The following is a 25,833-nucleotide window of genomic DNA, read 5'->3' on the forward strand; positions in this document are numbered from 1 at the left end:
ATCAATTGGCTATCTCTCAGGAGATAGCGCAGGCTCTAGGGGCAGCTGCTTTGGGCCCCACAACAATGACTGGGCCCGGGGCAGCTGCCCCATTTTGCCCCTGAGCATAGGTGTAAGGAGGGAACAGTTTTAGGACTAGCTAGGTTTATCCTGGAATTCTACTTTAACTCCATCTAGTGGTGAAATGCAGTATTTCCCATTTAAAATCAATGATTTACATTTTGAGCAGCACAGGAGGATATATAGTCTATTTTATATTTGTTTTCTGCCCCATTCACACAGAACTAATTTACTTTTCACTCTGCTAATAGCTTTGTAAATTCTTTTAAAACCACTTGGCGTGTTACAGCCAGGAAGCCACAAGCTGGAAACTTCTGCTATTCAGAAATATTGTGCCCAGTTCACAGCCACCTATGATTGACAAGTGTTGTAATAGTGACCACATTCCATATTTCCAGGTGCAGTTCACTTGCCTGCTCATCCAATGGGCAGTGTGCTGAGACGACGGAGGCGGAACCGTATTGTGACATTCTCATCGCTTCAAAGAAAGCAAAGCTGTATGTACAGCGAGAGACGAGCAGAGATTGCAGGCAGGTGAGTGTCAGTGTATGTCTGTGTATAGTGCAGGAATCAGCTTTCACTAATCAGCCAATACGTGTCGGTTAGGGTGACCACATTTCCAAACTGCCATTCAGGGACACCCCGCCCCCCGCGCCCCCCCCCCCCCCCCCCCCCCCCCGGAAGAATGGAGGGGGAGAGCAGGACAGAGGGGGACAACATCAGGACAGAGGGGGACAGCAGCAAGACGAAGGGGGACATGGAGGGAGAACGGAGGGGGACACCAGAATGGAGAGGGACAGCAGCAGAACAGAGGGGGACACGGAGGAAGAATGGGGGGCTACAGCAGGACGGGGGGGGGGAACAGCAGCATAACGGAGGGGGACAGCAGCAGAACGAAGGTGGACATGGAGGAAGAACGGAGGGGGACAGCAGCTGAACGGAGGGGGACAGCAGCAGAATGGAGGGGGGTGGGGGACAGCAGCAGAACTGAGGGGGGTGAGGGGAAAGCAGCAGAACAGAGGGGGTGGGGGACAGCAGCAGAACGGAGGGGGAGTGTGGGGGACAGCAGCAGAGTGGATGGGGGTGGGGGGGACAGCAGAAGAATGGAGGGGAGTGTGGGGGACAGCAGCAGAATGGAGGGGGGTGGGGGGGACAGCAGCAGAATGGAGGGGGAGTGTGGGGGACAGCAGCAGAATGGAGGGGAGTGTGGGGGACAGCAGCAGAATGGAGGGGAGTGTGGGGGACAGCAGCAGATCTGAGGGGGGGTGTGGGGGACAACAGCAGCAGAACTGAGGGGGAGTGTGGGGGGACAGCAGCAGAGTGGATGGGGGTGGGGGGGACAGCAGAAGAATGGAGGGGAGTGTGGGGGACAGCAGCAGAATGGAGGGGGGTGGGGGGGACAGCAGCAGAATGGAGGGGGAGTGTGGGGGACAGCAGCAGAATGGAGGTGGAGTGTGGGGGACAGCAGCAGAATGGAGGGGGAGTGTGGGGGACAGCAGCAGAATGGAGGGGGAGTGTGGGGGACAGCAGCAGAATGGAGGGGGAGTGTGGGGGACAGCAGCAGATCTGAGGGGGGGTGTGGGGGACAACAGCAGCAGAACTGAGGGGGAGTGTGGGGGGACAGCAGCAGAATGGAGGGGAGTGTGGGGGACAGCAGCAGAATGGAGGGGGAGTGTGGGGGACAGCAGCAGATCTGAGGGGGAGTGTGGGGGACAACAGCAGCAGAACTGAGGGGGAGTGTGGGGGGACAGCAGCAGAATGGAGGGGGAGTGTGGGGGACAGCAGCAGATCTGAGGGGGAGTGTGGGGGACAGCAGCAGAATGGAGGGGGGTGGAGGGGACAGCAGCAGAATGGAGGGGGGTGGGGGGGGCAGCAGCAGAACGGAGGGGGAGTGTGGGGGGACAGCAGCAGAATGGAGGGGGGTGGGGGGGACAGCAGCAGAACGGAGGGGGAGTGTGGGGGGACAGCAGCAGAATGGAGGGGGGTGGGGGGGACAGCAGCAGAATGGAGGGGGGTGGGGGGGGGCAGCAGCAGAATGGAGGGGGGTGGGGGGGACAGCAGCAGAACGGAGGGGGAGTGTGCACTGCTCACTGTAAGTGTAAAGTTACACTAACCTGGAAGTTTGTCTGGCGGCGGCAGGCGGCAAACTCAGGGACTTCGTGGGCGGGAGGGAGGGAGGAGTCGGAGACTGGACTGGAGAAGTTGAAGTCGGGCAGCTCGGAGTCGGGTTGCGCTGCTGGCAATGTGCTGCTGCTCTCTGCTGCACCGGCTGCTGGATAGTCGGCGGCCCCGGGACTGGCACTGACTGGGCACAGACCCACAGGCTAGTAAGTGTGGCTGGCTGCCTGGGCCAGGCTGGCAGCTGCTCTCTCTATCTCTCGGAGCGGAGGACAGAGGCGCGCTGCTCAGCTGTAGCCGTAGGTCACTGCCCAGTGCCCACAATGTGCCTGACTGCCCACGTGACGTTGTCCGCTGACGTCACTGGTTGCTAGACGCGGGGCGGGCGGCCCTAGCCTAGCAACCAGTTAACTGTTAAGCATATGATGATGTGTGTGTTTTACTGTTACACAGTTTATGATTATAAGGGTGGCGGAGTCGGACTGGTGCTGGCGGTGTGTTTTTTTTTCCATTCCGGGACACTGTATTGTCCCGGAATGAAGCTGCCCGGGACACGAACGAAAATCTGAAATAAGGGACAATCCCGGGCAATCCGGGACACGTGGGCACCCTAGTGTCGGTGCAGGCACTGCGTCATCTGTCATCTGTAGGGCTGCAACTAACGATTATTTTCAGAATCGATTAGTTGGCCGATTATTGTTTCTATTAATTGCTTAATAACCTTAAAAAAAAGTGTGGTGTATAATTTAGTTAATATGTAAAGTTTAAAAAAAAAGGCAATTTATTCTTAAATATCTCTACATGCAGTAGTAAATATAAATAACCGACTGTATGGTTAGGGAGTAAAATCTATAGCCCCTTCCCCTTCGCACGCCGATATACATCAGCAGAATGGCACGGGTGGGCAAAAGTGCGTACAGGTACGCCCGCTTTAAGATGCGGCATTGGGGGCGCGCTCGCTCGCCGCGTGCTCCGTGACTGCGGGTCCCGCGGACTCTATGTCCGCCAGGTGCCCGCGATCATGTCACGGAGCGGAAGAACGGGGAGATGCCTATGTAAACAAGGCATTTCCCCATTCTGCCTAGTGACATGACAGAGATCACTGCTCCCTGTCATCGGGAGGGGTGATCGCTTTCATGTGAGTAGTAGCCCATCCCTCCCACAGTTAGAATAACTCCCTAGGACACACTTAACCCCTTGATCGCCCCCTAGTGTTTAACCCCTTCCCTGCCAGTGTCATTTACACAGTAATCAGAGCAATTTTATAGCACTGATCGCTGTATAAGTGACAATGGTCCCAAAATGGTGTCAAACGTGTCCGATGTGTCCACCATAATGTCGCAGTCCTGATAAAAATCGCAGATCGCCGCCATTACTACTAAAAAAATTAGTAATAAAAATGCCATAAAACTATCCCCTATTTTAAAAGCGCTATAATTTTTGCTCAAACCAATCAATATACGCTTATTGCGATTTTTTTTTTACCAAAAATATGCAGAAGAATACATATCGGCCTAAACTGAGGAAAAAAATAGTTTGTTATATATTTTTGGGGGATATTTATTATAGCAAAAAGTAAAAAATATTGTTTGTTTTTTTTCAAAATTGTTGCTCTTTTTTTGTTTATAGCGCAAAAAATAAAAACCGCAGAGGTGATCAAATACCACCAAAAGAAAGCTCTATTTGTGGGAAAAAAAGGACGTCAAACCGCGCAATTGTCAGTTAAAAGGGTGCAGTGCCGAATCGCAAAAAGTGCTCTGGTCAGAAAGGCGGTAAATCCTTCTGGGGCTGAAGTGGTCAATCCACTTCAGAATAACGGACAGAAGAGATATATACTGTATATACTGTTAGAGGTTGAATCTGGTAAATATCATCAGACTCAGAGTTCAAATTTTTTTATTTAAAAAAAAAAGTTAAAGACTGTTTTGCAGATATTCAAACAGAACTGTTATGCCGCGTACACACGACTGGACTTTCCGTCAGAAAAGGTCCGACGGTATCATGCCATCGGATATTCCGATCGTGTGTGGGCCTCATCGAACTTTTTCTTTCAAAAATACTGACAGACCTAGAAATAGAACATGTTTCAAATCTTTCCGACGGAATCAATTCCTATCGGGAAAACCGTTGGTCTGTATGCTATTCCGACGGACCAAAAACAACGCAAGGACAGCTATTGGCTACTGGCTACTGAACTTCCTTTTTCTTGTCCCGTCATATGTCATTGCGTTCTAAACGATCGGACTTTGGTGTGATCGTGTGTAGGCAAGTCTTTTTCAGCGGAACTCCGTCAAAAAAACTGACAGAGTTTATTCTGCTGGAAAGTCCGGTCGTGTGTACGCGGCATAATATATTATATGCTTCCCATACAGAAACAATGTCTTCCTTCAAAAAAAAATTTTCATTTTAAGAACGTTCATTCGATTTTCTAATCGTTAGTGGGGTCAAATCGACGTTTGTTTTCAACCACAGAGACGGGAAAATTTAGAAATTATAGAAAACTTCTTGGTCAAAGGAATTCTCAGACAGTGTATGCGGTTTTCATTCAGAAATTACATTTTAAAACAGAATGTTAAAAGCAAGTGAAAATTTCAAACAACATTCTTTCATTCAGCGAATGTACAAAGATTTTTCATATGAATATTCTTGTCTGAAAATTGATCGGTGTGGCCAGCATAAGGCTCGGTATACACCTATGCAGTTTGCTTTTGATCTGTTTCTGCAGTGCTTTTTGCTGTGCGTTTTGATTTTTTGCGCACGTGATTTTGCTGCGATTTGCGTTTTTGCATTTTTTTATATGCCCTTTTAGCCATTTTGTTGTTGGGCAGATAAATAAAAACACAAATTGCTGCAAAAAACGCATTACATGCTTTTCTGCAGCTTCTCCATTGAAGTATATTGAACCAAAAAAGCACCGTTTTTGTGCTGAAAAAAGTCCCTGACCCTTTCCAATTAAGCAGCAGCTGAAAAAAACATAGATGTGAACGTTAAATGAATTGTAGTGCGGTTTCTGCAAAAAGCACCAAAAAACACATAGATGCCACATAGAAGACGTTTAGTAACATAATGGGGTTAAAAAAAGTAAAAAATTAGCCCTTTATAGTACAAAAAGAGCAAATAATCGCTACTGTAAGGGGTTCATTTTTTTTACAACAGTGAAAGTAATATTTACAGTAGCGATTATTTGCTCTTTTTGTACTCTAAAGGGCTAATTTTAATTCTTTTAACCCCATTATGTTACTGGCCGATTAATCGATTATGAAAATAGTAATCAATTAATTTCCTAATCAATTAGTTGTCGATTAATCGATTAGTTGTTTTAGCCCTAGTAATCTGATAATAAGTTTGTGTTCCTCATAAAGCATAAATAGAAAATATGATGGACTTTATTGGTCTCTTCTGTCATCCTACCTGTCAACATGTATTTTTATTTTATTTTTCAGCTTAATTTTATTTTAACGTTTGTTGATTAAAAAAAAAACTGTTTTGCAGTTTGTTTTATGGAGGGGAAATGTAATGATGAAACTGCAGGGTTCATAGGTTCATATTGCCGCGACCTGAAAGTTGCACAACTTACAGTGCGACTTTACCAGACGACTTCCTGGCGGCTTGAGTACTACCTGATGCGACTTGACGTGCCTTTGAAGCAATTTTCATGGAATGTCTGGGTAATCTTCCTGTAATGTCGGATCCAAATCACATCAATATAGATGAGGATCCGACTTGGAGGCAACTTCCGTTAATTGGCACAAGTTGGATAGAAGTCGCCTTGAAATAGTACAGGAACCTTTTCTAAAGTCGGAGCGACTTCAGTAGCGCTAATTAAGATAGCTCTCATTGACTAACATGGGGTTTCACATATCATGTGACTTGGGGGCTTACAAGTCGGATCCCAAATCACGGTGTTCTATCAAAATGGCCAGCTCGTCGAAATCTCCATTCACGTCACTTCCGGTTGCTCTACAGCAGAGATCTTCAAACTACGACCCTCCAGCTGTTGCAAAACTGCCATGAGCCATTGTAAATCTGACATTCACAGACATGACTAGGTATGATGAGAATTGTAGTTCCTGAACAACTGGAGGGCCATAGTTTGAAGACCCCTGCTCTACAGCATCAGTAATTGGAGATTTCGAAGAGTTTGCTGTTTTGACCCAACACGCCAGCCTATACACTCCAGCGGGGCTGAGCCAGGGGGGGCAACGGGGCCATTGCCCCCCCCCCCAGAAATTAGTGATGGGCCGGCGGCCGAGCGGGTGGGCCAGTCAGCAGGTAAGTGAGCGGGCAGGTTAACGAGCGGGCGGGCCAGTCAGCGGGTGAGTGACGGGCAGGTTAACGAGCGGGCGGGGCAGTCAGCGGGTGAGTGAGCGGGCAGGTTAACGAGTGGGCGGGGCAGTCAGCGGGTGAGTGAGCGGGCAGGTTAAGAGCAGGTGGGTAAGTCAGTGTGGGTCGGCATGTGAGTGAGCGGGCGGAGTAGTCATCGGGTGAGTGAGCAGGTGGGCCAATCGGCAGGTGAGTGGAGGTGCTGGCCAGTCAGCAAGCCGGCGGGCGGGGGAGCAGAGAGATGACATAATCTCTCTGCTGCCTCTCTTCACTCTGGCAAGTGACAATCAGGCAATCTGCAACGTGTGGCAGGTGACGTGGCAAGTTACAATCCACAACATGTGGCAAGTGACAATCTGCAACGTGTGCCAGGTGATACTGTTAGGTTGCCTGTACGGGGCCCCCTGTCAGGTTGACTGTACGGGGCCCCCTGTCAGGTTGCCTGCACTGGGCCCCCTGTCAGGTTGCCTGTACGGGGCCCCATGTCAGGTTGCCTGTACGGGGCCTGTGTCAGGTTGCCCCCGTGTCAGGTTGCTTGTACGGGGCCCCGTGTCAGGTTGCCTGTATGGGGCCTGTGTCAGGTTGCCAGTATGGGGCCCCGTCTCAGGTTGCCCCCATGTCAGGTTGCCTGTATGGGGCCCCGTGTCAGGTTGCCTGTATGGGGCCCCCTGTCAGGTTGCCTTTATGGGGCCGGTGTCAGGTTGCCTGTATGGGGCCCCTGACAGGTTGCCCCTGTGTCAGGTTGCCAGTATGGGGCCCGTGTCAGGTTGCCAGTATGGGGCCCCGTGTCAGGTTGCCAGTATGGGGCCCCGTGTCAGGTTGCCTGTATGGGGCCCCGTGTCAGGTTGCCTGTATGGGGCCCCGTGCCAGGTTGCCTGTATGGGGCCCTGTGTCAGGTTGCCTGTATGGGGCCCCGTGTCAGGTTGCCTGTAAGGGGCCCCATGGTTTCTAACTGTAGCCCTGCTGCTATGGGGCGTTCGGGAAGCGGTTAATGTCCTGACATCATTCCTGCAGATAGCTTGCCAAAAAAAAGTCTGATCCCAAACTCAAAGACAAAGATGCTTTTATTGCTACATTGTAAAAACTGGAATCTCAGATCGTCAGACTGTTCAGGCTGGATCATGTCTTACAGAAGGCACTTCTATATGCATTTTCATCTTGTATTTATTGCATATTTTATGTATTTCTTGTCTTATATCACATTTTATTTGTCTTACAGATTTTTGTTACAGATGTGAATGATGGTCCATCTACAATGTCTGCTGCAGCTGTGCCATCTTCCATTGCTAGGTCAGTGTTTGGGGATCACTTTCAGTTATGTTTTTTAATGTTAACGATAGATTTCAGACTGATATATTATATCAGTTTTTTACTTGTGTACTAGTGTTAATGCACTGACACTCCCCTCTCCTAACACTTATGCTAACTAACATGTGGTGTAAGAAAGCTGTACAGAGGTGTAACTATAATCTTCAGGGCCCCGGTGCAAGAAACCATGAAGGACCCCCACCAGGGGTGTTTCTAGGTCTACAAAAGATCTCGGGCTAGAGCCCATAGCAGTGAAGTAAAGAAAGTCATACGCTTGGGCGGGCATACACATGTATATAATATAAATGTGTGTGTGTTTGTATATATATATATATATATATATATATATATATATATATATATATATATATACATATATAAAATATCGTTACATAGTGCGCATCTCCCCTTACATCAGGGTCCCCAGTGAGCCTCCCCTAACATCAGGATCCTCAGAGAGCCTCCCTACTTACATTAGAATCCCCAGAGAGTCCCCCCCGTACATCAGGCTTCCCAGAGAGCCCCTCCTTACATCAGGGTCCCCAGAGAGCCCCCCTCTTACATCAGGGTCCCCAGAGAGCCCCTTCCTTACATCAGGGTCCCCAGAGAGCCCCCCCTTACTTCAGGATCCCCAGAGAGCCTCCCCTTACATCAGGGTCCCCAGAGAGCCCCCCTCTTACATCAGGGTCCCCAGAGAGCCCCTTCCTTACATCAGGGTCCCCAGAGAGCCCCCCCCCCTTACTTCAGGGTCCCCAGAGAGCCTCCCCTTACATCAGGGTCCCCAGAGAGCCTCCCCTAACATCAGGATCCTCAGAGAGCCTCCCTACTTACATTAGGATCCCCAGAGAGTCCCCCCTGTACATCAGGGTTCCCAGAGAGCCCCTCCTTACATCAGGGTCCCCAGAGAGCCCCCCTCTTACATCAGGGTCCACAGAGAGTCCCTTCCTTACATCAGGGTCCCCAGAGAACCCCCCTCTTACATCAGGGTCCCCAGAGAGCCCCTTCCTTACATCAGGGTCCCCAGAGAGCCCCCCCCCCTTACTTCAGGGTCCCCAGAGAGCCTCCCCTTACATCAGGGTTCCCAGAGAGCCCCTTCTTTACATCAGGGTCCCCAGAGAACCCCCCCCCCCTTACTTCGGGATCACCAGAGAGCCCCTTCCTTACATCAGGGTCCCCAGAGAGCCCCTCCTTACATTAGGGTCCCCAGAGAGCTCCTCCTTACATCAGGGTCCCCAGAGAGCCCCTCCTTACATCAGAGTCCCCAGAGAGCTCCTCCTTACATCAGGGTTCCCAGAGAGCCCCTCCTTACATCAGGGTCCCCAGAGGGACCCCCTTACATCAGGGTCCCCAGAGAGCCTGCCTTTGCATCAGGGACCCCAGATAGCCCCCCCTCTTACATCAGGGTCCCCAGAGAACCCCTTCCTTACATCAGGGTCCCCAGAGAGCCCCTTCCTTACATCAGGGTCCCCAGAGGGCCCCCTTACATCAGGGAAAAAGTGTTAATAATAAAACACACTACACAGGCTTTTAAAATAATTTATTAAACAGCTCCGGGGATCTTCCTCCGGCTTCACGGGTCTTCTTCCGGCTTCGGGGGTCCCTCCGGTTCATCTTCTCCCGGTGTCCAGGTGGTTCTTCTCCGCTCTCTCCGGCCTCTTCTCCCGGTGTTCCAGTTCTTCGGCCGGCTCCTCTGCTGTCTTCAGGTAGCTCTCTTGCCAGCGGAGGTCCGGACTTCTGGGCTTCTTGTCTTCTCTTCTCCAGATGTTGACACGACGCTCTCTCCGGCTGGACTGCTTCCTGAGGGCTCCGTTGTGACTTATATAGGCGGAGACCCCGCCCGCTCATGATGTCATAGTCTCTGGGCATGCTGGGACTGTGACATTTTAGGGGGCGTGGTCACTGGGTGATGTTGACCACGCCCCCTAAAACATCACAGTTCCAGCATGCCCAGGGACTGTGACATCATGAGGGGACAGGGTCTCCGCCTATATAAGTCACAACGGAGCCCTCAGAGAGCAGTCCAGCCGGAGAGAGCGTCGTGTCATCATCTGGAGAAGAGAGACAAGAAGCCCAGAAGTCTGGACCTCCGCTGGCAAGAGAGCTACCTGAAGACAGCGGAGGAGCCGGGCGAAGAACTGGAACACCGGGAGAAGAGGCCGGAGAGAACGGAGAAGAACCAACCGGACGCCAGGAGAAGATGAACCGGAGGGACCCCCGAAGCCGGAAGAAGACCCCCGAAGCCGGAGGAAGATCCCCCCCCCCCCGTTTAAATTATTTTAAAAACCTGTGTAGTGTGTTTTATTATTGACACTTTTTCACTAGGTGCATGGGTAGGGGTACCATGTACCCCATACTCATTCACATAGGGTGGGGGGCCGGGATCTGGGGGCCCTCTTATAGGGGGCTCCCGGATTACGATAAGCCCCCCCGCCCGCAGACCCTGACAACCAACGGCCAGGGTTGTCGGGAAGAGGCCCTTGTCCTCATCAACATGGGGACAAGGAGCTTTTGGGGGGGGGGCCCGCAGAGCGCCCCCCTCCCCAAAGCACCCACCCCCCATGTTGAGGGCATGCGGCCTGGTACGGTTCAGGAGGGGGGGGGGCGCTCGTCCCCACCCCCATTCCTGACCGGCCGGGCTGCGTGCTCGGATCGGGGTCTGGTATGGATTTTAGGGGGGCCCCACGCCGTTTTTTATAATCCATACCAGACCTAAAGGCCTGGTATGCCCCGCGCTCGCCGCAATAGGAAAATTTGTTTTTCCTATTGCAGCGAGCGCGAAATGCAATACCCTGCCCTCGCGTCGTATCTGGTCCGTTGGACCAGCATACACACGAACGGGCTTTCCGTCGGACTAGCACACAGACGAGCGGACTTTCCGCCAGAAACTGAATCCGACGGAAAGATTTAAAACTTGTTTCAAATCTAGGTCCGGCGGGCTTTTGGGAAAAAGTCCGCCGGAAAAGTCCGCCAGAGCCTACACACGGGCGGATTGTCCGGCAGACTCTGTTCCGCCGGACCAAGTATGCCGGAAAGTCCGACCGTGTTTACGCAGCATAATTCACGTGCTTAAAAAAAACAAAAAAACATTGAAATCCATGCATCCGGTGCCCCGCATGTGGTTTAGGGGCCAGATGCATGGATTAAGGGGGCGGAGCCCCTGTGCCCCTAATGGACGGGTGGCCACTGAGTACTTACCTATTTTGAGCCTGCTCTGGTCCAGCCACATGATCCCCTGCATCAGCCAGAGATGGCTGCAGAGGAGAGGAGGGAGCACCAACAACAGATGGGCCATTGAGCCCTATGGGTGTTGTCACCACTCCAGGCTTTACTAGCCATTGTCGGAGCCCTCTCTCCTCTCCCCTGCAGCCACCGCTGGCCGACACAGGGGAGATTACATGACTGGACTGGAGCAGCCTGGAAATAGGTAAGCATATACATCTTATTTATTTTTTATTTATTTATTTTTGTAAATACCTGTCTAACACAGGTATTTGCATCTACTTCCGGGAATAGACTCCCACGGGAGTCACACCCCTTCCCGCACCCCCCGCTGTAGCGGGGACCAGTTAGGACGCGCAGCGCGACTCGCGCATGCGAAGTAGGGAACCGGGAAGTGAAGCTGCAACGCTTCACTTCCTCATTCCCTCACGAGGATGGTGGCTGCAGCTGCCGAGACCTGAGCGATTGATCGGCTTCGACTGCCGACATCGCGGGCACCCTGGACAGGTAAGTGTCCATTTATTAAAAGTCAGCCATTGCAGTATTTGTAGCTGCTGGCTTTTAATATTTATTTTTTTAGGTGGACTCCCTCTTTAAGATGAAAAACCTTCTGTGCTACAGCTGCCCACCCAGAGCCCCCATTTTTCTTACCTGAACCCCGATCTTTCCAGTGACGAGCACGAGCACAGCAGCTCCAGCCGCTGTCTCTGTCCTCATTGGATAGATTGACAGCAGCAGGAGCCATTGGTTCCCCCACCATGCAGTGGACGTGTGCGCGCCTGTGCCAGCTGTTTAAAGGGCCGACGTACACCTACACCGATTTGCGGGAAAGAGCCGACCTGCCGCAGTATAATGACAGCAGCTTGTCAGCTAGTGGTTAAAGGCTCTTTTCCTGTACTGCTGTCTATCTTATCTCACCTATTTGTCTAATGTCCCATACACACTATTAGATTTTCTGCAGATTTTTGTGTTCAGATTTACCAAAACCATATAATATGGGGTCAAACCTTAATGCCGCGTATACACAGTCGGACTTTCCGACAACAAATGTTCGATGTGAGCTTGTTGTTGGAAAGTCCGACCGTGTGTAGGCTCCATCGGACATTTGCTGTCGGAATTTCCGACAACAAATGTTGGAAAGCTGGGTCTCAAATTTTCTGACAACAAACTTTGTTGTCGTAAATTCTGATCGTGTGTACACAATTCCGACGCACAAAATTCCAGGCATGCTCGGAATCAAGCAGAAGAGCCGCAATGGCTATTGAACTTAAAGGGGTTGTAAAGGTAATTTTTTTTTTTATTTAAAATAACAAACATATCATACTTACCTTCACTGTGCAGCTCGTTCTGCACAGAGTGGCCCCGAACCTGCTCTTCTGGGGTCCCTCGGCGGCTGTTTCAGCTCCTCCCCGCAAGCATTTACCACCTTAATGCGAGCACCCTCGCATGGTGGTGAGTGCTTGCGGGCGCGCTCCCGTGATACAGCCGGCGGCTATAGCCGCTCGCTGTATCACTCGGCCCCGCCCCCCGGCGCGCCGCGTCATCGGATGTGATTGACAGCAGCGCGAGCCAATGGCTGCGCTGCTTTCAATCCATCCACTGCAGCCAATCAGCGACCAGGCTGAGCTGCAATGAGGACGAGCAGCGAAGATTCGAGGCGTCAGGTAAGTAAAACGGGGGGGCTGGGGGCGGCGGTACTGTCAAAAGTTTTTTCACCTTAATGCATAGAATGCATTAAGGTGAAAAAATTTTTATCTTTAGAACCCCTTTAATTTTTCTCGGCTCGTCGTACGTGTTGTTTGTCACCACGTTCTTGGCGATCGGAATTTCCGACAAGATTTGTGTGACCGTGTGTATGCAAGACAAGTTTGAGCCAACATCCGTCGGAAAAAATCCTAGGATTTTGTTGTCAGAATGTCCGATCGTGTGTACGCGGCATTGGAGTTTCAAATTGTATGCAATCAGGCAGGCCCTTGCACTACATGGTTTTGGTAAATCTGAAGACAACAATCTGCAGAAAATCGAATAGTGTGTATGGGGCTTAATGCCGCGTACACACGGGCGGACTTTTCGACCGTACTTTCCGATGGACTTTCGACGGACTTTTGAAGGAACGGACTTGCCTACACACGATCACACCAAAGTCCGACGGATTCGTACGTGGAAGACGTGATGATGTCACGAAACGCGTAGGGCGGAGCCAGACGACGCGCTGACGTCACCCCCAAGCGAGCTGCTTTCCAGTAGGACGGGTTTGTCCGTGCTCCGGTGGCCACGGAGCCGGACTTAAGGCTGTTATTCCATTGATTATTTGTAAGTGTACATCTGTACTTTTATCTTATTTTAATAAATGTAAGTGGTTTTACACTATGTGAGCCCCTCTTATTTTTTGGTACCGATGCCCTGGGTTGTTGGAGTTGTTGCTGAGGAGACGACCTCTGGTGGACATCGCTGACAGTTCCCATTTAATTTTAAAGATTCCTGCTTGCTGTGATCCTCTGTGGTGGGGGATCATGGCCTTTTGGTAAGAAGTAACCCCTTCCATACCTGGTGGTGGACCCCCCTTTGTCATCACAGATTTTTATCTTCATCACTTGGACTTTATATGATTCATGGTGGTGATTTGAATTACACTCAATTTGAATCGTTTTAACACCGAATTGATTTTTAATTTTTATTTCTATGGACTTTTTCACAACCCTTCACTGATGGTTTACCCTATGGACTTTTTCCCCCTTTATTATTAAGTTTTGCATATTGATTTTATGATCAACATAGGAACTTTTCTTCACTGTTAATTATTTATTATGTTTTATCAAGATTAGCGCAACCTATTATTTATCCCTATGCTTATTTACAATTGATGTTTTTGTGAGGTTTGCTGCTTTTCATAAGTTCATAATTTTTTTTGCACTTGGTTTTAAGCGCAGTTTTTTTCACCATTTTCTAAAATAAGGAAGTTCATAGCCAGTAGCCGCCCTAGCGTGGCTTTTCGTCCGTCGGACTAGCATACAGACGAGCGGATTTTTCGACCGGACTCGAGTCCGTCCGGAAAGATTTGAAGCATGTTTCAAATCTAAAGTCCGTCAGGTTTTTCGACTGGAAATTACGCTGTAGGTCCGATGAAGCCCACACACGATCGGATTGTCCGCCAGACTCGGTCCGTCGGACCAGTCCGGTCGAAGAGTCCGCCTGTGTGTACACGGCATAAGAATGATTTCCACTCACTTCCTATTGAGTTTACAGGACAGAAAGTGAAGGGAATTTTCCCTTAATGGGATAAAGATCAGGAAAAAAAATGATTGGAGATTCAATCGTTCCCTTTAAATACTTTTATTTTCATGTAAGATAAAAGAGTGACATATGTATTGCCGTTATTCACAGCTTGCTTTGTCTTAATCTTTTGCCTCCTTTGTAGAGCAGTCCTGCGGATTTTAAAATGTATTGTATTTACACATCTGTTTTATTTTTGCTGTGTGATTACTGCAAACTGATCTTGATGTCGCATTGAAATTTTTTTTCTTTTTTTAAGTATCGTCTACTTACTGTGCCTTCACGTTGAATACTGAATCCCCCCCCTGATCTATCACATGATCCTTAGATTCCAAGGCCCATCGGGTTATGAGCAATTACATGCAAACGCCTGCAAAAAAGCTTTCAATGGGGCTTCCTACCCACAGCTAATCGCAGGAAGCCCACACCAGGTCTCCCGTGTCTAATTGTCAATGGCTGCATTTGTAGGGCCTAATGTTCATCTCAGTAGCTACTAGACATGTGCACAGCCAAAAAATTCGTTCATTTTCGTTTTTGTTTCATTCGTTTATTATTTTTTTCGTTTTTCGGGTCATTTGTTATGATCGCGATTCGTAAATTCGTTCATTCGTAAATTCGTAAATGCGTTCATTCGTACATTTGTAAATTCGAATATTCGTTAATTCGTACATTCGTTCATTCGTACATTTTTACATTTGTACATTCGTAAATTCATACATTCGTAAATTCGTAAAATCGTACATTTGTAAATTAGAAAATTCGGAAATTTGTAAATTCGAAGTTTGAAAATCCAAAAACCCGAAAATTCAAAAATCTGAAATAGTAACTAAGTATTAAATTATAGGTATTGTAATTTCCTTTCAAATTTGACTGTCAGTGAACGTGACAAATACAAATTTAACCGAAGTTACGAATTATCCAAAACAAATGCTGCATCTAAACAAATGGAACGGAACAAATTAATAATAAATAATAATAATAAAACGTTGTTATTATTATTATTGTTATTTATTATTATTAATTCATTACGTTCCATTCCGTTTTTTCGGATCATTCATAACTTCGGATAAATTTGTATGTGTTACGTTCACTAACAGCCAAATTTAAAAGGAAATTACAATACCTATAATTTAAAAGTTACTAGTAATTACTAATAGTTAAGTTATTATTAGTTAACTATTATTTCAGATTTCCGAATTTAAGAATTCACAAATTTACGAATTCACTAATTTACTAATGTACGAATGTACGAATGCCCGAATTTACGAATGTCCAATTTTATCGAATTTACGATTTTTCGTTAATTCGTTAATACGGGTTTTTGTTAATTCGGATATTCCCGAATTAACTAATTTGTCGAAATTCGTTAAAAAACGAATTCGAAGCGAAACGAATTGCACATGCCTAGTAGCTACTAGCATAGATCTGCTGCTGTTCAGCCACCTAAAAACAGTATAAATTGTTTTCTTATCACGTCCACAGCTGTAGGAATTCTTCTACCTCCAAGGAACCTCAATATCCGTTCAAGAAATTTTAAGCACATCCTAAGATGGGAGGAACCGAACGCGGAATCTGACATCTTCTACAATGTGCTCTATCAGATAAAATAGTATGTATGGTATTGTTTATTTGTAGAGATCGATAGATAGATAGATAGATAGATAGATAGATAGATAGATAGATAGATAGATAGATAGATAGATAGATAGATAGATAGATAGATAGATAGATAGATAGATTTATGGATTTATAGATAATGAGGCACTGGCAGGCAGGATTGTAGACGATATATACACTCACCGGCCTCTTTATTAGGTCCACCTGTTCAATTGCTTGGTAACACAAATAATTAGCCAATCACATGGCAGCAACGCAATGCATTTAGATGTGATGAAGACGACTTGCTGAAGTTCGAACTGAGCATCAGAATGGGAAGAAAGGGGATTTAAGTGACTTTGAACATGGCATGGTTGTTGGTGCCAGACGGGCTGGTCTGAGTATTTCAAAGACTGCTGATCCACTGGGATTTTCACAACCATCTCTCGGGTTTACAGAGAATAGTCCGGAAAAGAGAAGCGGCAGTGAGCGGCAGTTGTGTGGAGGAAAATGCCTTTGTGATGTCAGAGGAGAATGGGCAGACTGGTTCCAGATGATAGAAAGGCAACAGTAACTCAAATAACCACTCGTTAAAAGCAAGGTATGCAGAATACCATCTCTGAATGCACAACACATCGAACCTTGAATCAGATGGGCTACAGCAGCAGAGGACCACGCTGGGTGTCACTCCTGTCAACTAAGAACAGGAAACTGAGGCTACAATTCGCACAGGCTCACCAAAATTGGTCAATAGAAGATTGGAAAAATGTTGCCTGGTTTGAAGAGTTTCGATTTCAGCTGTGACATTCAGATGGTCGGGTCAGAATTTGGCATAAACAACATGAAAGCATGGATCCATCCTGTCTTGTATGTTTAGTTCAGGCTGGTGGTGTAATGGTGGGGGGGATATTTTCTTGGCACACTTTGGGCCCCTTAGTACCAATTAAGCATCGTTTAAATGCCACGGCCTACCTGAGTATTGTTGCTGACCATGTCCATCCCTTTATGACTACATCTTCTGATGGCTCCTTCCAGCAGGATAATGCACCATGTCCATGTCACAAAGCTCCAATCATCTCACCACTGGTTTCTTGAACATGACAATGAGGTCACTGTACTCCAATGGCCTCCACAGTCACCAGATCTCAATCGAATAGAACACCATTGGGATGTGGTGGAGCGGGAGATTTGCATCATGGATGTGCAGCCGACAAATCTGGAGCAACTGCGTGATGCTATCATGTCAATATGGACCAAAATCTCTGAGGAATATTTCCAACACCTTGTTGAATCTATGCCATGATGAATTAAGGCAGTTCTGAAGGCAAAAGGGGGTCCAACCCGGTACTAGCAAGGTGTACCTAATAAAGTGGCCAGTGAGTGTATATCACCTAGCTGTCTCACATATACATGCCGAGGGCCTCCAGGATTTATGACTGATATGAGGAAACTTTTTGATTTCTCAAAATCCTAATAAGGTCTGTTCTGGGTCCTAGAGCCCCGAGGGTTTGTAGCACCTGCAGGGCTGTCAAATTTGGAGCAGCGGCCGTGTCCCAATTGATATAAATAGGACTGCCTGTACAAGGAAGTACAGAACACCTGTGCAGGCAAACACAGCCCTCGCATGGATGTGTGCCCATAAAATGCAGCCACTGTGCCCATCATGTGCAACCTCTGTGCCCATCATATGCAACCTCTGTGCCCATCATATGCAACCTCAGTGCTCATCATCTGCAGCTTCTGTGCCCACCATATGCCGCTTCTGTGCCCATCATATGCAGCCATTGAACCCATCATATGCAGCCTCTGTGCCCATCATATGTAGCCTCTGTGCCCATCATATGCAACCTCTGTGCTCATCATATGCAGCTTCTGTGCCCATCATCTGCAGCCTCTGTGCCCATAATATGTAGCTTCTGTGCCCATCATATGCAGCCTCTGTGCCCATCATATGCAGCCTCTGTGCCCATCATATGCAGCATATTTGCCCATCATATGCAGCTTCTGTGCCCATCATATGCAGCTTCTGTGCCCATCATATGCAACCTCTGTGCCCATCATTTGCAGCCTATGTGCCCATCATATGCAGCTTCTGTGCCCATCATATGCAACCTCTGTGCTCATCATACGCAGCTTCTGTGCCCATCATATGCAGCCTCTGTGCCCATCATATGTAGCCTCTGTGCCCACCATATGCAGCTTCTGTGCCCATCATATGCAGCCTGTGCCTATAATATGCAGCCACTGTGACCCCCCAGCTCGCTCACCTGCCGTCAGATTGGCACTTACCCCATCCCGGTGACAGCGGCGAGTTGTGGGACTGGCAGGCGACGGCTCCTGCATCCTCCATGGTTCCTGTGCGTCTCCTCCTCTGTTCCGCTAGACATCCAATAGGGATGCCTGTGCCTTCAGCCAATCAGGTGACGGGTATTAGACCCGCGCGCCCTTATTGGTGGAGAGGCGGTTCAGTGTTAGCAAAGCAAATATTCATTTGCTTTGCTAACACACCTGGGAGGGCTCGTAGCGCAATGCTCTGCGCCACAAATCCACCTTTTTTAAGCCTATTAGAGCCTATGGCTCTTATCAGGTGCTTAAAAAATACCCCCCCCCCGCTGCTGGAATTCAGGCGCCCAGCGTCCGAAAAGGGGCCAGACGCCTGAATAGGGGGTCCCTTATGGACGCACCACCACTGGAATAAGGCCTTATCATGAGAGGGGTTTTTAAAAAATAAATAAACCCTCCTACTCACCTCTATGCTGCAGGATCTGTGCGATTCTGCAGCTGTCCTATGTTGGCTCCATGACCGAGAACTTAAAGATCACATGACCAGTGATCGCTCAGTTCTTGGTCTGCTCAGATTGGAGAGCAGTGACTGGCAAAAACCCGCTCTCAGCGGGGCGAAACGAAAGTAGGCGTACATCGTGACCCATAGGAGAAGTATGGCCCAAAAAAGCTTTTATTTTGGGAGGAACCAAATATTGATTCTGCCATATTCCATAGTGTTTAATATCAGACAAACTAGTATGTGTGGTGTTATCATTTGTAGGATAGATAGATAGATAGATAGATAGATAGATAGATAGATAGATAGATAGATAGATAGATAGATAGATAGATAGATAGATAGATAGATAGATAGATAGATAGATAGATAGATAGATAGATAGATAGATAGATAGCACTTTTGTTTTAGGTGACAGACAGTATAAGTAATATGGAAATAACCATTTAATGACTAAACCATTTCCTCCGATCTTGCCTATTATATCAGTGGACTATTTCTCCCTGCTGATAATTGTTCCAATATTACAACCCGCCAATGTGACCTCACCAAGGTGTTCAGTGGAATCTGGAACCCTTACAGCGCACAAGTGCAGAGCTTCACATCTACAGAGAGGTCGGACCCTTCACCCCCAACGCCCATCTTCAGACCTGTAACTCACAGTAAGTATGTTCATGGGGGTATCTTTAACTGTATGCCTTGTGTGCTTTACTATCTACATCCTCCTATATCTCCTCTAGGTAAACCAAGTATATTACAGATTTTAGTAATTTTGTGGCCTCCTTTACATTGGTTTGTTATGGTATTCCAGTAAAAAGTGTGTTACTGCAGTGCATGGCAATAAGCGTATTGTGGTGCATCCCATTGCACAGTTACAATAGTGGACGCCTGCACTGCAACACACCACAATGCACATGAACATCATCGCAGTGCGCTGCATTAAAAATAGGTGCAGGTATCATTTTTTTCTGTGTTTGGGTGCCTTTTATGCAGCAAACGTTAACGACTTACCATTATCGCACTGAAAAATATTGTGCTAATGCATGGCAACTCAATGTGTTAATGCCTCTTATATTTCTTGGTTCCGAAGAAGTCGGTGTGTTTCACTTTTTCAAATTGATTTCAGAATAGGAGGGTCTGTCTTCATTATCACCGATGAGCAATCTAAAGCCTCGTACACACGGTACGATTGTTGGCCAACAAAGCGTCAGACTTTTGTCCGAAGGGCGTGTGCCAGGAACTTGTCTTGCATTCTAACGGTACACAATTGTCGCACCACAAACACGAACGTAGTGACGTGCTACGAGGAATTTCAGCTCTTGAGCGCCACTCTTTGGGCCCCTTCTGCTAATTTCGTCTTTGGTGAGCATTGATTCCAAGCAGGCGTGTTTGTACATTCGACTAGTGTGACGGACTTGGGTACTGACCGTACGAAATTCTGACGTCAAACCGCTGTCCGCCGAAAATTTACTAGCCTGCCATCCAACATTTGTTGGCTGAAATCTGGACAACAATTGTCAAAAGCAGCGTATTAACAGTCAGATTTTAGGACAACAGTCTGTCAACAGACAATCCTCTGCCAACAACAACCGTACCGTGTGTATGAGGCTTTAGTGTCATAATTAAAGCTGCAGTGTCTGCATCACTTTAGGGTAAAGAGTATTCAAGAGTATCTCACCAAAAATGACAATCTTATTTCAGGGGATGTATAAATTTGACACGTCTAGTAAACATGTGCGCTGCCGAAAAATGTGTTCCTTTTAGTTTCATTCATTTTTTTCGGAAATTCGAAATTAAGAAAGAAAATTTGAAATACTGACTAAATAATAATAACTGACTATTAAATTATAGATATTGGAATTTCCTTTCAAATTTAGCTGTTAGTGAACGTAACGAATACAAACTTATCTGAAGTTACGAATTATCCGAAATAACGAATGCCGTATCTAAACAAATGGAAGGAAACAAATTAATAATAAATAATAGAGGATACAAAATAAGGTAGTACTGAGTATTACCAGGGAGGCGGACTTTTTAGGCTAAGAAACAGTGGAGAAGATATAGCAGTATCAAAAATATAGATTTATTGAAAAATACAAATATCTAAAAAAGAATGACAATTGTAACATATAGCATCTATGATTATTGTGCAATGAGCACAATAATAAGATGCTATATGTTACAATTGTCATTGTTTTTTAGATATTTGTATTTTTCAATAAATCTATATTTTTTATACCGCTATATCTTCTCCACTGTTTCTTAGCCTAAAAAGTCCGCCTCCCTGGTAAGAACCTTGCACACTGGGGCGGGGGGCGGCGTCGGCGGTAAAACGCCGCTATTATTAGCGGCGTTTTACCGTCGGTATGCGGCCGCTAGCGGGGTGGTTTTACCCCCCGCTAGCGGCCGAGAAAGGGTTAAATACCACCGCAAAGCGCCTCTGCAGAGGCGCTTTGCCGGCGGTATAGCCACGCCGTCCCATTGATTTCAATGGGCAGGAGCGGTAAAGGAGCGGTATACACACCGCTCCTTCACCGCTCCGAAGATGCTGCTGGCAGGACTTTTTTTACCGTCCTGCCAGCGCATCGCTCCAGTGTGCAAGCCCTCGGGGCTTTCACACTGGAATGAAAGCAGCGGCAATTTCGGGGCGGTTTGCAGGCGCTATTATTAGCGCAATAGCGCCTGCAAACCGCCCCAGTGTGCAAGGGCTCTAATACTCAGTACTACCTTATTTTGTATCCTCAATGATTTATGGACGTGGCTCAAATTTTGGTGCACTTTCCTCTATTTTTTTGTGTCAATAATAAATAATAATAAAACGTTTTTATTATTATTATTATTTATTATTATTAATTTGTTACGCTCCATTCATTTAGATACGGCATTCGTTATTTCGGATAATTCGTATTCATTACGTTCACTAACAGCCAAATTTGAAAGAAAATTTCAATACCTATAATTTAATAGTTAGTAATAAAGTTATTATTTCAAGTTTTCCGATTTTCGTTCTTTTGAATGTTTGGATTTTCATTCTTATTTTCGAATTTTCAAATTTCCGAATTTCAAGGTTTGAATTTTAGAATTTCTGAATTGCGAATTTCTGATCAATTTGGAAATTCGGATATTTCTGAATTAACGAAATTTGTTAAATTTGTTAAACGAATTCAGGAAAAATGAATTGCACATGTCTAACGTCTAGGAGAATTCTGTACTAATTTAAAGCCCAACTCCAGGGGGAAAAAAATATCCTTGAAGTGACACACACGTATGCTGCAAGGTGTTAATGCTTGTTAAAGTGGTGTTCCGGCTGAAATTATAATTTTTATATAAAAATACCCCTATAATACACAAGCTTAATGTATTCTAGTAAAGTTAGTCTGTAAACTAAGGTCTGTTTTGTTAGTTTATAGCAGTAGTTTGTTATTTTATAAACTTACAGCAGGCTGTGGCCATCTTAAGTTTGGGCATCTGAAGCCAGACTGTATTTCTTCCTGGATCTCATCCTTGCAGATCTCGCACATGCTCAGTGCAGCACAAGCAGGGTAATAGGTTTCAGGTCAGGTCCATAGCAACGGCAGTGTCAGAGGAAGTTGCTTCCCCTTCCCAGAAGGCATTGCAAACAGGAAATGATGCGATGGGCCGCGGCCAGGGAGGAGGAAGTGAAAAATGAATACAGCAGATATACAGTAAGTGCTGAGAAAAAAAATAAAAAAATATCCAATTTGTTTACAGTGCACAGTTTAGTGAGGGATGCTGAAGAGTTGTAAAAGTGGGTGGAACTCCACTTTAAGTCTAGGGGTAGAGGAAAAGGCTGCATTACTTACCTGACTCCCACCTCCAGTGCTCTCCTCTTCTTCCTGAAGCTCTGGTCTATGGATGGTCCCTCTGAATCATCACATACTTTTAATTGTATTGTATGTAGTGTGGGTAAATGTGCATCCACAAATGAAAGCAGCTTAGAGAGAAGGCTGCAGGGGACCAGATGCACCCCTGATGGAAGCCTGCTGGAGCAAAGTAAAAAGTAAGTAATACAACCTCTACTGCAACAATATTTTTTGTTGGAGGAAAATCTCACTATTGAGGAACTGAGGGGGGAAAAAAACTGGCATAGGGTATAACCCTCCCTAGCTCCATCCAAAATGCACACTGGACGTTAAAATAACGTTATAAAAATGGCAGTAGCTTTGCAGCGTAGTCTTTCAATGTTTTTTAACGTTCTTGCAATAGCGTTTATGTGCGTTTTTAGCGTTTTTCCGCGTTAGCTTTTTTTAGGGTTTTTTTTTTCAATGGATCAAAAACGTTAAAAAACGCTGGTGAGCCAAGTTTTTGAGCGTTTATCGACGTTTATCAGCGTTTGGCGTTTTTGTGGCCAGGAAAACGACTCCTGAACGCGATTTTATGACGTTCAGAAAACAGCCCATAAACTCCACTGATGATAATAATTCTAAAACGTCCATGTGTGCATGGACACATAGGATAACATAGAGGGGAGTTTATGGGCTGTTAAAAAAAAAACTCCCAAACTCCCACAAAAAGGCCGTTTATGAGCTCCAGTGTGCATGGAGCCTAAAGGTGGACAATTAGTCAAAGAATTTAGTCCTTCAGGCTTCTACGGGTATAGCTATGTAAAACATAAAAATGAGTGCCTATACTGTTTAAAATCCAGTAATACACTTTCTCCCCCTGCTCAGCACTTGCTCAGTTGCTCCCTATTTTTTGGCACTGTGCCGAAAATGTAGAGGCCAATCTGACAACCTAAAGATTTACTGCTACTCAAGGGCTCTGGGCTTCAGCAAAATGGCAACCTTCCACAAGAAGAAACAGGAGCAATGCTGGAGGTAATTTACAGTACACACTAATTTTGGTAGCATAATTGTTAATGTGGAATGTATGTTCCTTGTTAAAGAACATTACTTTTTAGCAAGTTGTTATGGGTAAAGTTCTGCTTTAAGAGATCTTTTGTTCTAAACCTCAGATATCTTTGTACTGGATATTTTTATAAGGCATATATCTATCTTATTTTTTCTTTTCAGCTGTGGTGGGTCCTCCGATCGTGGATGTTGTGGCGGCAGGCAGCGGTATTAATGTCTCTATTAGTCTACCCATCTCTTATTTATGGAACAATAAAAAAAAGACCTTTGACTCCATCCTGACAGCCTATCCAGCCATAGATTACAAAATCGAGCTAGACTCCCCCACAAAGGTAATTATCATCTTCACTGTACAGATAGAAAATGTCAATACCGCTATCAATATACACACATTCAAATCTGTTGCAACCTCTTTTACTTAACCACTTGAGTTCCGGGCCATAGCTGAATGACAGCCACAGCGCGGACCTCAATTTCCGGGAGGCCGTCATGGGACGTCCTCCCCTGTGCACGGAGACTCGGATGATCACAGATCCGAGTAAGGGGCCGGTCCCGGCCCCTTACCATGTGATCAGCTGTCAGCCAATGACAGCTGATCACATGATGTAAACAAAAGCTCGGTGATCGTTTTTTTTCTCCTCACGCTGATAGCGTGAGAGGAAAAAAAAGCCGATCACCGGCTTATGTCAAAGGGACATCGGTCCCGAAGAGGAAGGAGGCACATATGCCTCATCTGTGCCTGCAAGTGCCACCTGCCATTACCACCTGCCAGTGCCCACAGTGCCCAGCAGTGCCACCTATCAATGCCCACAAGTGCCACCTATCAATGCCCACAAGTGCCACCTATCAATGCCCACCAGTGGTGCCAATCAGTGCCACCTAGCAGTGCTGCCATCAGTGTAAGCAATCAGTGCCCATCACTGCCACCCATCAGTGCCCATCACTGCCACCCATCAGTGTTTATCACTGCCACCCATCAGTGCCCATCACTGCACTGCATTATCAGCGTGAGGAGGAAAAAAAGCCGATCACCGGCTTATGTCAAAGGGACATCGGTCCCGAAGAGGAAGGAAGCACATATGCCTCATCTGTGCCTGCAAGTGCCACCTGCCATTTCCACCTGCCAGTGCCCAGTAGTGCCACCTATCAATGCCCACAAGTGCCACCTATCAATGCCCACAAGTGCCACCTATCAATGCCCACCAGTGATGCCAATCAGTGCCACCTAGCAGTGCTGCCATCAGTGTAAGCAATCAGTGCCCATCACTGCCACCCATCAGTGCCCATCACTGCCACCCATCAGTGCCCATCACTGCCACCTATCGGTGCCCATCAGTGCCGCCTCATCAGCATACATCAACGAAGGAGAAAAATTACCTGTTTGCAAAATTTTATAACAAAATATTTTAAAAAATATAATTTTTTTTTTTTAAATTCTGTCTTTTTCAATTTTTTTAACAAAGACTAAAAACCGCAGAGGTGATCAAATACCATCAAAAGAAAGCTATATTTGTGGGGAAAAAATGATAAAAATTTCATTTGGGTACAGTGTTGTATGACCGCACAATTGTCATTCAAAGTGCGACAGCGCTAAAAGCTGAAAATTGGTTTGGACAGGAGGGGGGTTTAAGTGCCCAGTAAGCAAGTGGTTAAAGTATATGTTAGGGAAAAATAAAAAAACAGTTTTTTGATACAAGCACATTTTCCCTTTTTTTTTCCTGATAAAGTGCACATGCATCCAGACTATGGACATTCAAGAAGCAGTAAAAGAAGCCCTCATGGATCTCTCTAGCTCAGCCTTTTTCAACCATGGTGCTTAGGCACCCTGGGGTGCCGTCTGGGTTCTTCAGGGGTACCTTGGCAAAATGCCTAAAAATTGCCCAAAAATTGTGTACAAGCCAAGTTGTGGATCAAGTCTTCTTTTTTGTAACTCAAAACCAGGGGTTTCATTGTGCAGCACTACAATCTGGGGCGTTGTGCAGTCCTAACGACCACTGACTTCATTGGTTGATAAGAAGGGCATCAGGCACCTACACATCATCTTTGTTTGACCCCCCTCTGTCAGCATTGGATCACGTTAGCTGCAAAGGGGGAGAGAAAACGAGGAAGAAGAAATGTAAAAATATGCGTTTCATTTTTTTACATTTTAGAATGGGGTGACTCGAGATTGTGCATATTTTTAAAGGGTCCCTTGACTTGAAAAAGGTTGAACACTGCTCTAGCTGTATGCACTATGAAGTAATTCATTTTCAAAGATTACAAAAAATCTGCAGACAGCTCGTC

General features: G+C 46.5%; 1 protein-coding gene across 1 annotated transcript in view; it reads left to right on the top strand.

The window, feature by feature from the left end:
* The first annotated feature begins 464 nt into the window (after nucleotides 1-464).
* Nucleotides 465-25,833, top strand: part of LOC141129239 (interferon alpha/beta receptor 2-like) — a 52,670-nt gene continuing 27,301 nt past the window's right edge. The window contains exons 1-5 of the mRNA XM_073617141.1: nucleotides 465-594; nucleotides 7,721-7,791; nucleotides 15,784-15,910; nucleotides 19,169-19,341; nucleotides 23,713-23,882. Of these exons, the coding sequence (XP_073473242.1) occupies nucleotides 7,740-7,791; nucleotides 15,784-15,910; nucleotides 19,169-19,341; nucleotides 23,713-23,882 (522 nt within the window). The 5' untranslated portion in view covers nucleotides 465-594; nucleotides 7,721-7,739. The remainder of the gene's footprint in view (nucleotides 595-7,720; nucleotides 7,792-15,783; nucleotides 15,911-19,168; nucleotides 19,342-23,712; nucleotides 23,883-25,833) is intronic.

Source organism: Aquarana catesbeiana, linkage group LG02, assembly GCF_042186555.1.
Source record: "Aquarana catesbeiana isolate 2022-GZ linkage group LG02, ASM4218655v1, whole genome shotgun sequence".
In the NCBI taxonomy this organism is placed as follows: Eukaryota; Metazoa; Chordata; class Amphibia; order Anura; family Ranidae; genus Aquarana; species Aquarana catesbeiana.